The 13,273-nt window shown below is 37.0% G+C and overlaps 1 protein-coding gene across 7 annotated transcripts in view; it reads right to left on the bottom strand.

Annotated features, from left to right (window-relative positions):
• Window positions 1-13,273, bottom strand: part of patj (PATJ crumbs cell polarity complex component) — a 115,870-nt gene that overhangs the window by 65,732 nt on the left and 36,865 nt on the right. For all 7 annotated transcript variants that reach the window (XM_084116597.1, XM_084116602.1, XM_084116599.1 and 4 more), the window contains exons 20-28: window positions 10,879-11,088; window positions 7,957-8,064; window positions 5,659-5,943; window positions 4,016-4,088; window positions 3,839-3,935; window positions 2,532-2,609; window positions 2,147-2,218; window positions 1,284-1,461; window positions 668-778 (exon numbers count right to left, since the gene is read on the bottom strand). In XM_084116597.1, coding sequence (XP_083972723.1) covers window positions 668-778; window positions 1,284-1,461; window positions 2,147-2,218; window positions 2,532-2,609; window positions 3,839-3,935; window positions 4,016-4,088; window positions 5,659-5,943; window positions 7,957-8,064; window positions 10,879-11,088 — 1,212 coding nt within the window. The remainder of the gene's footprint in view (window positions 1-667; window positions 779-1,283; window positions 1,462-2,146; window positions 2,219-2,531; window positions 2,610-3,838; window positions 3,936-4,015; window positions 4,089-5,658; window positions 5,944-7,956; window positions 8,065-10,878; window positions 11,089-13,273) is intronic.

Below are 13,273 nucleotides of genomic sequence, written 5' to 3'. Positions count from 1 at the left end.
ATTGTATTACAATATCTAAATATTACTGTACTAATCTAAATGTCCTAAATTATTATAATATAAACTATAATATCATTAAATGTATGCATATTATTAAATTCAAAATGATTAAAATCTATATACTTTATTATTATAATTATAAGGTTATTATTATTATTATTATTATTATAAGGTTCCATTTTTATTAACAATGAAAGAGCAGAGATAACAGGAAATAATGCACATCTGCATGAGGACACAATAGTGATGAGCAGTAATATGTGTGTGGCCACAACTACAACATTTATTTGTGTTTTCATTGTGCTTTTTCCCCTTATGCAAAGTAAAGGTCACCTATGTTACAAAACTTGGATGACACAGTTAAAGGATGCAAGAACAATGTTTACTTCAAAATAGAGGCACATTATGGAAAACTACAGGGGACTAAAAGCAATCGAAACAGTGCTAGACCTTTAACAGCAGAGCTGCGGGAGGAAGTGGCCCAAGAGTGTGGCGTCATTTACCAGTGACTTCAGGAGCGACTGAGTGGAATTATTATTGTTGAACTGGAAATGAATTGGCCCCATTTTCAAGAATGAGAGCACTCAGGCATGAACAGGGGGGTCATATCTAAGGTGCACAGTGGCAGGAGAAGATGATGGCATTTTAAATGAAATGGCAGGTTTACCCGTGGAGTGGAGCACAGGCTCTGAACGACGAAGACTACAGGAGTGGATGCCGCTTTGATAGCCTGTACTGCCTCCTCATGGCTGGCGTTCTGCAAATCCACTCCAGAAACCTATTTATCACACAGGATGACGGAAGGACAAAGGACAGAGGGAGGAGAGAGAGAGAGATAAGAGGGAATTTAAAGGGGACATGCATTTGAAAACAGGAATATTTAGCAAAAAACAGGTTACGATGCCAGAACCATGTGTATATTAACATAAGCCCGTCCACATTTACACATCAACATGTGTGTTCATCTGGGAGTTGCTGAAAAGTTGAATGACAGTGAATTGTTTTTATATGCAAAGACATTAGCCAATAATAAAATATGTCATTTATATATTGTCTTAAAGGTACAGTAGCAAAAATAGTAAAGAAAAATTTGATTACAGCTGTTTTGGTGCAGGAATTCTTTATAAGGAGATTCAGGGATGAATAAAAATGCTACAAAACAAAGAATATGGCCCCTTTAAATTGGTTAGGAAGCAGAAAAAAACATAATATTAATGGATGTAGTTGTGTACTAATAAGCAACAGCAAATGCATCTGAACATGTATGCGTGTGTCTCTCAGACCTGTAAGATCTTGTCTCCTGTTTTAAGGGCACCCGTGCGTCCAGCTGGGCTTTCTGGCAGCACTTGTTTGATGAAAATGCCCTTCAGCTCCTCTCCGTTCTTCAGCCTCTTTATAACGGTGCGTCCGCCCACTATGCTGATACCCAGAGACTCCTGTGTCTCTAGCCACACCTCCACTCTGAGACCAAAAAAAAAGTGTTCTCTGCTCACCAAGACTGCATTTATTTGATCCAAATTCAGGTTAAGAAACTAATGGTGTGAAATATTATTACAAGTTAAAAGAACTGTTTTCTATTTGAATATATTTTAAAATGTAATTTATTCCTGTGATGCAAAGCTGAATTTTCAGCATCATTACTTCAGAGATCCTTCTAAAACAGTTTTGCTGTGGAACCATTTTTTCTGGATCCTTTGATGAATAAAAAGTTTTATATAGTTTGTAAAAAAATGTCTCTATTACAGTCAACTGAGCAATGTAAACAGAGATAGAACATAATTTTTATTTTTTATTATTAAGTATAGAAGATGGTTGTCAAAAACAACATTTATCATAATAATAATAATAGTATTTGCTTATCTCTCTTTCTATATATGTATGTGTATATAGAATAGAAGAAAATAAAACAATGTTTGTTACTTTAATCTTTATGCATGTCAGATGTCGCTATACAAATAAATGTGAATTTGATTAAATAATAAATTTTATATTTTTAACTTTAAATGTATTATAAATATACAAATTTGTTTTATTTTAGGAGGGTGTCAATTATTTATGTCAATACTTTTACATTTTTTGTTACTTCAACCTTTCTACTGAAATCTCTTGAACCACACACAACTTCAGTGTTTTTAGTGTGTTTTACCTGCGTGGGGGACCCCAGTGACTGAACGCAGGCGTCTCCTCACCTTCTCCCTCCTCTCTTTCTGGAAGATCACTGCGGACAATAGATTTACTGTACAGTTAGAATAATAACCAAAATTCTTAAATTACACTGTAAAAAACGATTGCTGTGATTATTTATCACAACTTAAGATTCAACATTTGAATAAGAAGTAATTTGTTGTTTCAACTTAAAAAAAGAACTTGTTTGTGCTTGACTTAAAATATTAAGTTTAGCTAACTTTAGTTTAGTTGGATATTTAAGTTATCTCAACAAATTTTAAGTTAAGAATTGCAGCTACATTTTTACAGTGTACCATCAAATTCTCAGTATTAATGATCAGTAATGCCGAAAAGTTAACTGCTACCTGTGGCCTCCTCTATTTGGACCGGCAGCGCCCTGGTTTCTTCTCTTCCTGCTGCGAGAAGTCGTCCGCTGCGCAGATCTGCAGAGCAAGACAGTAAGTTATAGATGCATAACAGTCACAGAGTCATAATAGACTGAATCAAACTCATCAAGTTCATATAAAATGTGTGTAAGATTCCCGACTTTAATCATCTCAGATCTGTCTTGACAGTTCACAAAAAGCAAGTGACACTATTTTTGAAATATTTAACCTGATTAAACAGCATGAATTCAACAAATGAATTTCAGTGTAATAGCAGGAAAGCATAAAGAATTATTTGAATTGGATTAATAACAAATAAAGAATTCAGTCATCTTACAGGCTTGTTTGACTTAAAATCTCTGATTCAAAAAATTAAATCAATGTCTCTATTAAGGTCAACTGAGCTACATACTGTAGAACAAAGCTAGAATGTGAACAACAATAATGATAGTATAAAATTATTATTTTTAGTTATGATTAATGGTGTTGTATAATAATAAAAAATGTACAGTCTAAACATCAATACTGTGTGCATAGTAAATACAATAATTAATTGGCTATTAATTTAAAAAAAAAACATCTTGTATGTGTACAAACCAAAATGACATACTCTCTCACACAAACACACACACACACAAACACACACCATTAACAGCTGGCCGAGTCTCAGCTGCGTTTCACACCAATTTGACACCATTCATTGTGTGGCTCAAAACGGCATTTTATATCCGTTTCTCACTTTTCTTCAATTTCTCTACCACACCTGGGTTATAACGCAGTGGTAGCTCAATTATAAAAAAAAAAGAGTTAATTGTGATAATCTAAGATAAACATGATCATTTTCTAATACTTGTACCATATAAAAAAAGCATAAAGCTCTCATTTCTGATTAACACCACAAATTTTAGTACTCTCAAAGTATTCTTAAACACTCAAATTAATTTGAGTATCTTATTTTTACATCTTTAAAAATGTAGTCTTTTAACTGTCCTATGAATTAAAGCTTTGTCCAGCAGGTGGCATTATGGCTCTATTAGAAAACATGGTAATTACAATTCCTCACAAGGCATCAATCTTTATGAGCACAGGTACTACAAAAAACGTATTTAATGACTTTAAGGTGTGTATTAGCTAGTAGAGATATATTTTTAAAATGTTACTTCCTGCTATATGCATCTGTACTCTCAAAAATAAACCAATGACAAAATGGTAATTTTGTTTGTAAACAGAAGTTAGTTAAGTGATGGATATAGTTGGGTGTGTATTCATTACAGCTGGAGACTCACTCAGTGTCAGTGTCGGTCAAGGTAAGTTCTGAGCCTTCGTTTCTGGAGTCAGAGTCTGCCTCGCTGTCCGCTGCCTCCAACCATGACGCAGGCTGACCTGAGAACAGACGTATAAATATCAAACTGTACCGAACTGTACTTTTTAAAATAAACCTTGTTTTAAAGACAAACACTCACTGAGGGGAATTTGTGAGAGCTGCAGCTGAATCTTCTCAAAGCTTGTGCAAAGATCATCGTCCACCGCAGGGAACTGTGGCAGCAACAACACAAGAGTTTCAATCACGTATTCTTGTGGGATTTTATCTTACATAAAAATAAAATAAATAAAAAATCTAATGATGTGAACTTGATGACCAGTGTTGGGTAAGTTACTTTAAAAAAGTAATTAGTTATAGTTACTAGTTACTTCTCACAAAAAGTAACTGAGTTAGTAACTGAGTTACATCATTACAAAAGTAACTAATTACCAGGGTAAGTAACTATTCCGTTACTTAAAAAATTGAATAAATAAAAAATGTTTAAATATGTGAAATAACTTGGATACCCTCAATATTAAATATGTTAAATGAATGAAATGGACACTAAATAGAATAAATTATTATTATAAAACATTGTACACTAATCTACACTATTTTAATGTTGCTGTGGGACAATGTGAGAGATGCCTATTAACTTAAATATTAAAATATTATCATTACTATAGTGGAACAACAAAACACAATAGATGGTTTAGAACTTTTTATATGTATTGCACAGACAACAACTGTCCAACAAATAAGTCTAAAAATAAATTATGCTTCTTAAGAAATGTACCAAAAATAAATAAATAGTAATAAAAAAATATACATACACGTACACTCTTTGTAATGCAAATTAAAATTATAAAACACACACACCTTTACAACTGGTAGACATACTGTATAGCCTACTTGAAGTATTTTCTTCCTCACAAAAGTAAACAGTTTAACAAAAAGTCATATTTTTGGGTTTTACTTGTATAACCTACAGAGAAAGTCATCATCAAAGGTTATTTAAGCCAAATTCTAGTCGTGTTTGCCGCACGTGTTCACAACCGGTCAAACAAAGATGTTTTCTTTGAACGTTCCCTGCAGGTTATTTTGGAGTTTTATTTTATAACCATGTAAACTAATTAAAACGTTGCAGATGATACCAATATGCTAGAGAGATTCTAATGCTGAAATGTGTAATTTATTTATAAACAAACTATATTATGCTTGGACACACTCAGCCTCTCTCGTGCACTGTCGCTCACGGCGTTCGCCTCGCTTTTGTCCAGTCCGGCACCTCATAAACACACACACACCAGAGAAAATTTTTTGCAGGTCCTATGGCTGAGAGAGAGCCTTCTCGGATGAAAACCGCTTCAGTCAGCTCAATTATAGTAACACCGCATTTTATTGTAACGGTAATGGCGTTGTAACAGAGGAAACAGTAATTCGTTTGATTACTCGTTACTGAAAAAAATAACGCCGTTAGTAATGCGGTTTATTTACTGTATTTATTAAACAGTAAAGCGTTGGCGCTTGGAACGCCAAGGTCAGGGGTTCGATTCCCAGGGAAACCAAGAACTGATAAGAATGTAAATGTGTACCTTGAAATGCAATGTAAGTCGCTTTGGATAAAAGCGTCTGCCAAATGCATAAATGCATAAATGTAAATGAAAATCTAATGAAAGTCTAGAAGTAGTCCAGGTCATTTCAGCCCCCAGTGTTACAGTTATAAAAATGAAAAATGGACACTTTGTATGGCTTTAAAACCTATAAAATCATATTTGGCATCAGAGTATCATTATGCATCACCTGTTCTTGCGAATCAGCTTGAGCATTGAACTGGAAGAGGCTGGATGTCGCTGGTTTTTCCCAGGAACGAGTCTTCTCGCTGAGGTATGAAGGCAGACTAGTGCTCCCTTGATCCTTCATGGTGTCCATCTCCTGCTCTTCATCATCTTCATCCACAGCCATCTCTCGCTCCAGGCCAGGCAGGATGTCAGCGGTGAGGGGAGAGGCATAGCGTGGCTCGGCGTCAAGGATTAGCTCCGGCTCCTCGTCCAGGTCGTCAGATAAGACAGAGTCATTTCCAAAGTCCTACACACAAAGAACATGACTTTTCAATTTAAATTTCCATCTGTTTTTCACACAAAGCTAAGAAAACATTAAGAGAGTATGAACCACTTTTATGGTGTATTTTTCGTGCATTATTAGACAGAAAAAGAGCAGTGTAAATATTCTGCTAAACATTTACTTTTGTGTTCCACTTTTGTTTTTGGAATGACATGAGGGTGAGTGAATGATGAGAGGATTTGATTTCTGGCTGAACTATGGCTTTTACTGCCAATTTTTGTGGGATTTGAACCTTTTGGTGACCAGTTCATCAAGCTAAAATGTTCATATTTATATCAATAGCGGAAAAAAAAATTAAAAATCTTTAGTCAAAACATTTATTATACAGTTTTACTAAACTCAGTCTGACTTTGTAATGGTTTCTTGGGGGTTCATTTTTGGGTAAAAATCCCTTTAACAGCACACTGATAATAGTTTATAAACCGATTTTTGTGGGATTTGAACTTGCAAACTTTTTTCGACAAACTAAAATCTTGAACCGCTAAATTGATCAAATACAAGTAAAAATGTTCATATTTATATTTATATTGCTTAAAAACATCATCTTTAGTCAAAACAAGGCCCAAGAGGTTTACTTTCTTGTGGGATTTGAACCTACAACCTTCTGCCAACCAACCTAAATCTTGAACCACAAGACCATATCAACCAAATACAATTTAAAAAGTTCATATTTACATCTACATTGCTTAAAAATGTCATCTGTAGTCAAAACAAGGCCAAGAGGTTTACTACAAATTCTTGTGGGATTTAAACCTACAACCTCCTACCTACCAACCTAAATCTTGAACCACAAGGTGAGATAAATCAAATACAAGCTAAAATGTTAATATCAATAGTGCTCAAAAACATCATCTTTAGTCAAAACAAGGCCCAAGAGTTTTACCAAACTCAGTCCAAACCTATCCGACTTGGTTTCAGTTTCTGAGTTGATTCCCCCATACCGAAACTCTTGATAACGAAACCCTATGCTACTTTATACCCCTTTTAACATTCTTCCCCCCTAAATCATCCGCTAACAGAAACGTCTGATGTTGGAGGGGGCGTGTACGGTAGAGACATCTCACCTCCTGTCTGTCTGCCGCATACAAAGCAGCTCTTTCTATCCCTGCAACAGGGTGCCGGAGCTTGTCCTCCTCTCCCTCTTCCACACACTTACGGATCATAAGAGCTGAAAGCGCACTTTTCCCCCGCGACGCTCCAACAAGCCGACTCAGCTCCTTTCTCACTCGCCCCCCCCACCCTTGCGGAGAGCAGAACCAATTTGCCATGAAAAATGTGCAGAGTCTAAAATCTTAATGGTGCAATTAGTCTCGTTTTGAGTAGATTTACGGCAGCACTTGACTCGGCCGCCTCAATTACATCTTTGCTAAAATTCAAGGATAATACGGTACATTTCAAAGGCCCATAGAGGGGGTCATGCATCACCTCCAAAAAGATCCCTCTCAGGAGGCTCACTCATTTGCTCCTCTTTTTCCTCACACTCTTTTTCTTTCTCGTTCAGTGCATGCTCTCTTTGTTAAATCACAACTGTAGTTGGGTTTCCTTCCTACATATTGATCGACATAAGCCTGTTTACAGATGTTTAGAGCAGGGGTCTTACATTTTTTTCATGCCAAGGACCATATATATATATTAAACTACGAAAGTTTCTTATGCTCACCAGGGCTGCATTTTTTAAAATCAAAAATACAGTAAAAACAGTAATATTGTGCAATATTAAAATTTAAAATAACGTTCTATTTTAATATATTTTAAAATGCCATTTATTCAGCAAAGCTGAATTTTCAACATAATTACTCCAGTCAGAAACCAATCTAATATTTTGTGGAAACTGTCAGCAATTTTTGATGATTTGATTTAAAAAAACAGCCTTTATTTGAAATATAAATCTTTACTGACACTTTCAATCAATTTAATGAATCCTTGCTGAATAAAATTGCTTGCAAAATAATTGAAGTAAAGGCGTATTCTGAATACCTCTGGCATAGATGGGAGAGTGTGGCTGATGACCTGCTTTGCCGCTGGTTGCTCATCGGCGCCCTCTACAGGCCAAGAGGACTGCTGCTCACTACCTCTGTCCTCTGTCTGTATAGTTCATAGAAACAAAAGAATGCAAAAAATCAATACAAAATAAACGGACATATCACATGTAGCATTTTGCCACTAGTAGGAGTTAACCATTTAGCTCCAAGCCAAACAATCTTGTTTGGCAGGCTGCATCAAGATTAAAGGCAGGGTAGGTAGGACTATATAAAAATAAAAGATCCAAATTTGTTAAAACTTTCTATATATATCAATACATAATTAAAATGTAAGTACTCTGAAAAAAGAGTATAAAAATCAAGTGACTCTAGACCGTTTAATCTGTATTAAACACAGCTCATTATTTCGATTCGGGACGAATCAAAGGATTGGCTTAGGCGACTGTCACTCTCTCTCGCAACCATGGCAACCACCCTTTTGCCACGGGATCTGCCCACTTGCGCGCGCACGTTTGATTTGAGGAATTCGAGAGGCACGGAACCTAGGAATAGCAAAACAATGGCAGAGAAAGAGCAATCAAAATTCACATTACCGGCATGCAGTTAGTGAAGGCAAACAAGGCAAAAAAAGAAGACAGTACAAGAAAAGGTAATGAACAAAAAGTCTTTGGATAATCAAAGAAATAAAACGCGTGTCAATATCATCGTGGCTTTCCAGCGACCACCCCGTCCTCAGCCTCTACTTCCTCGGACCCTAGTTGCACGCCACGGCCTCTTGCACGACCTCCTCTGCTTCGCCCTAAAATTATTTTTTATTTTACAAAAGGACATTTTACAAACCTACATTTTGCGCATGTGCTCCTGCATGCACTTTTCCAGTCACAACACAGCAATCAAAGGAGGACGCGCTGAAAACTGTAATGCTGTTCTCTTCCTTCATAACTCGTACTGAGAATGTTTGAGTTGCAGAGGAATTTGTGACTGTTTCACCTGTTCAACCACATCAAAGTTTCGTAATTAGTAAGTCCGTGCTTTTTCTCTTTTTGTTCTTATGTGCTGAAGGGCTGCTGTGCCTTGGTGAAACGATGTTTGTACGTGAAGAGCTCTTTTCCAAAACGCCATAAACCTAAAAAGCTGCCTCAAAGAACCAGCAAAAGTAATGATTATGAATGTGTAAAATATTGCAATAAGACATTTTAATTGTTTATTAATTTCTGTGTCGGCTGCAAAGATGAAGTTGACGATATTTGACTCGCGATCTTCGCAGTAGGCTAGTGAACGCATGCACCGGAGAAATGCACATTTATTAGGCTACATAGTTTTATTTTGTTTTGGATGGTTTTGTTTAGAACCAGATTTCTGTAAATATATTCCACATTTTTTAGGCCTGTGAGGCGAGGCTACGGTTCGGTTCACGATGATATAATCTCCAGTTCAAGCACCTTATGTTGTGATTGATAGCCTATATTTACTTTATGTATTTAATCCAGGAATGAAAATATTAATGAATTAATGAAAAAAAAAATATATTAAAATTAAGATACAATTAATACAAAACGAAATTCGTTTTAAAGAAAGGCTTTGTGCTTTCTGTTTTGAGGTCTCTGTTAAAGTTTGAAAGTCTTAGTGCAGCTTTCAGAGCGCTCGCGTCCATAATGGAGAACTGTCAAGTAATATTGTTTTTTCTTCATAAATGCAAACACGAAAAATAAAAGACAAAAACTTTTTTAAAAAGACAAATCATAAATTTAGAAAAAAAAAAAAAAAAGATGGATTTATAGCGTTTTGGGGGAAAAATGAATGGATTTATACCGTTTTGAAAATGTTATTTTTTTTTTTACTTTGAATTGATCATCAACCATATTGTTGTTTGATTTAATAATCACTGTTGCAAGAAGTGCCTAGTTAAGTATTTTTGTTGTTTTTTTTGTAAGTGGAAAAAGTAGGGGCTGCCACAGATTCTGTTTAGTTAGCTCCTTTATTGTTTTTTTCTATAGCCTAGTATAATATAGGTCAAATGCAGCAAGTCAAAAGACCAACTGGACCTTCTTTGCCAGTTTGCTCACATTTCTTTGAAGGATGGCAAAAATATCGCCTGAATATCAATATCTAGATATTGGAAAAAAATATCGAGATATTCATTTTTGTCAATATCTCCCACCCCTACATGCAGAACACCATATATGTTATGAATCTTACACGAAATTCATCTTCATCACAATATTACTGATGGTAATGTAAAAAAGTGTATCAATGCAACCTGTTTTTAGCTTATATAACTAGCTCGTTAGCGAATCAAAAAATATATATTTTAAATTTACCAATATCAATATGCTAGCTTGATAGTGAGTACTAAAATACATCTTATTTGTTTATATTCATAAGCAATTAGCGTTAGATTTTTTTATTACATGTGATTCTGACATGATGTCACTACATGCACTGTGCTCCTTCCTCTCTGCTTGTCTCAGGTAAATAATGCGTCTTCAGCTCAGCGGTTGGAGTCGCGCGTTCATGTGTTTTGGGGGCGTGGCTTTGGAAGGAGCCCAGAAGGGAGGGGGTGGAGTGAATGGAAATAATGAACTGTCTTTAAAACAGTCCTGAGAGGTCTACAGACACTCGATTTTTATACTTTCTTTTTCAGAGTACTTACATTTTAATTATGTATTGATATGTACATAAAGTTTAAACAAATTTGAAAAAGAATTTTTTTAGACCATTCCTACCTACCCTGCCTTTAAGTGGATAATTGTGAGAAAGATTAAAATAAGAAATAAAGTCATACTGTGAGATATAAAGTCACATTGTGGTGGACTAGTTTGAGAGCTTGGTTGACATACCCACCAATCTCAAATATTTATCCAAATAAAACACCTCCAGCACTGAATGTTAATATTATGGGGCCATAATTACATACCGCCAGGGGTTTCCTGATTCCAAGGTAGACTGTCCCAGGTGGAGCAGATTTGAGAACCTCTACAGCCTGGGCCAGAGAGCATGTGTCTAGATAGGTGTCATTGACGAAAACCAGCTGGTCACCCGGGAAAAGCCCGCCGTGATTGTCAGCTACCCCTCCAGGAACCACAGAGCGGATGACGATCACAGAGCGTGCAACATCCAGAGGGTCCTGCAGAGGGCAATGCAGACCATAGCAAACAGAAAAAAACATGAGCAGAGTGGAGCAATAGTGACCGTGATTTAACCTATACGTCACAGTCACATCAAAAAGCAGATCATGACGACTGCCTTTTGAAGTTTCATTTATTTGTTTAAAACTTAACACAAACATTTCAAACTGAACCAATGTAAGCAGAGAATAGAAGATTGCAAACAAGCAGCCTTCATTCCTGTGGTCATTCAAGTTAGGCAGTACCTTTTGAACTAATTTGAAAATACTTCATAACAGAAATGACTCTGGGATCCACGCATTAAAATCTACTTGCAAAAGAGCATGACAAACTTGCTGGAAGGCCAAATGAGGCCAACTTCCCACTCCAACAACCCAAGTGCCACAGTATCAATCACATCTCTGGGGAGCTCTGCCATAAAACTGCAATTCAACCGATTTGATGTCTCCAACAATATATTTCATGACCCATATGGGCGGCTTTTATGTGGCGTATGACAATATAAAAGTGATTAACAAGTAGTTATTTGAGAGTAAAAACTGAAGCGGGAGCGCAGTCATTAGTAATCTCATCTATCTGCCCATGAACATTTACGACCAACCATGTCAAAAGGCCGAACACCCAATCCTTGCAATTTTTCAGATTTTAACATGAATCTGTTCTGCAGTTGACCCCATCTGCGGACAGGGCCACAAAAGACAGGTTCAGATCACAAAGACCACTCAGACCACGGAGATAACATATTACTGACAAGGATTTTTAACAATCAACTTCATTGGAGCCCCCGAGCGAAACTGCGGACAGTGGAACTTCACCCAGCCCAAACATAAAAAGTGGGTCAACAAGCCCAGCAATTACTGCCTCCTGATTACCCAGTGAGCCACTGCTGTACGGTAAGCAGACGAGAAGAGAAAAGCAATTTCAGAGCTAGAGGAACTGAGGCCTGCTAGAAGGGAAAGAATGAGGGGGGAAAAAAAGACAGGAAAAAGTTGGAGAGAGGATTTGAAGTTCCACTCCAGCTGGCGCTTTAGGAGGACACAGGCTGCATTGTCCGGCTGCCGGGTTCCAGCCAAGCATGCTTTGCTTTCCAAGCCCTCCTCTCATCCCACATGGCCAGTGATGTCAGTAGAGCAGCTTTTATATGGAAAAAAAAAGCCAAGAGGAACGAGCTAGCACAGGGGGCTCCTAATACGACAATACGTCACCTTGCTACGGAATAAAGATGATGATCAGGATGAATGTTTGCATGAGAGATGGAAAGAAAGAGCTAGGTTGCTCCATTTCTTATTTGCATTTCCATCCGAGTGTTCATATGATTTAGATGGTGTACAGTACATGGCTTATTGGGAGAGTAGCTGTCTTCCATGCTACAGGTGTGAGGAACATCGCAGGATCCAAAGAAAACAAAAATCCCAGAAGTTCCTGGCTGGTGTTGCACATTACAACATTTCCACACAACCATCGGCAGCTAAAAAAAGCCAGTCAGAATTGGATTAAATGAGTTCATGGCAACGGTAACAGTTCCATCATGATGTTTTCCTGTGGTCTACATAACCTTAATAATGGTCGAAACTCTCCGCTAGCTAACAGATGGGCATTAGCATTGGCTGCCCAGAATGGATCTCCCATATTTCTTGCTGGCTTAGGTTTACTACCGTCTCCTCCAAGCGTTGCCTTTGCTGGCCCTGCTTGTCAAACGGATTGAAATTCTTCAGTGTGGTGTCAGGCGGACAGTAAATCTGCTGTTTTGCAGGAATCAACGGCAGGCCAAGTCATCTGTTTCGCTCCAACTCACCTTCAATCTTGCTGAACAGAATACCAGGAACACCAGGACGTCGGTCTCTTGCTTTTTCTCTTTTAATCTTTTTTTTGGTTGTTCTGACCATAGTTGCCTTTAGAGGAGAAAGGATGCCACTTCCACAGACAAGCAAATTGCACAATCACATCAATTCCTCGAAACTATCCCACTAGAATAGTCTGCTTAAGTATGTTTGCCTCGCTTCATGTTGCTTTTGTTAAAAAATAAAAATAACTTTGGTTAGGTACAAGGCCATTTTAAATGACTCGCATCAATGTTTTCCAATGCAAATAATTCTACGAAGTGAAGAGTTAAGCTACAGCATTACCTCAGGTTGCATGGCAAACAAAGGTCAAACACTGTAACATGAGGCTCCAAGTTCAGAC

The sequence above is a fragment of the Abramis brama genome (genome assembly GCF_963993115.1).
Source record: "Abramis brama genome assembly, chromosome: 6".
NCBI classification, from domain to species: Eukaryota; Metazoa; Chordata; class Actinopteri; order Cypriniformes; family Leuciscidae; genus Abramis; species Abramis brama.
Note: the sequence above shows the minus strand (reverse complement) of the source record. Positions and strands in the feature narration are given on the sequence as shown.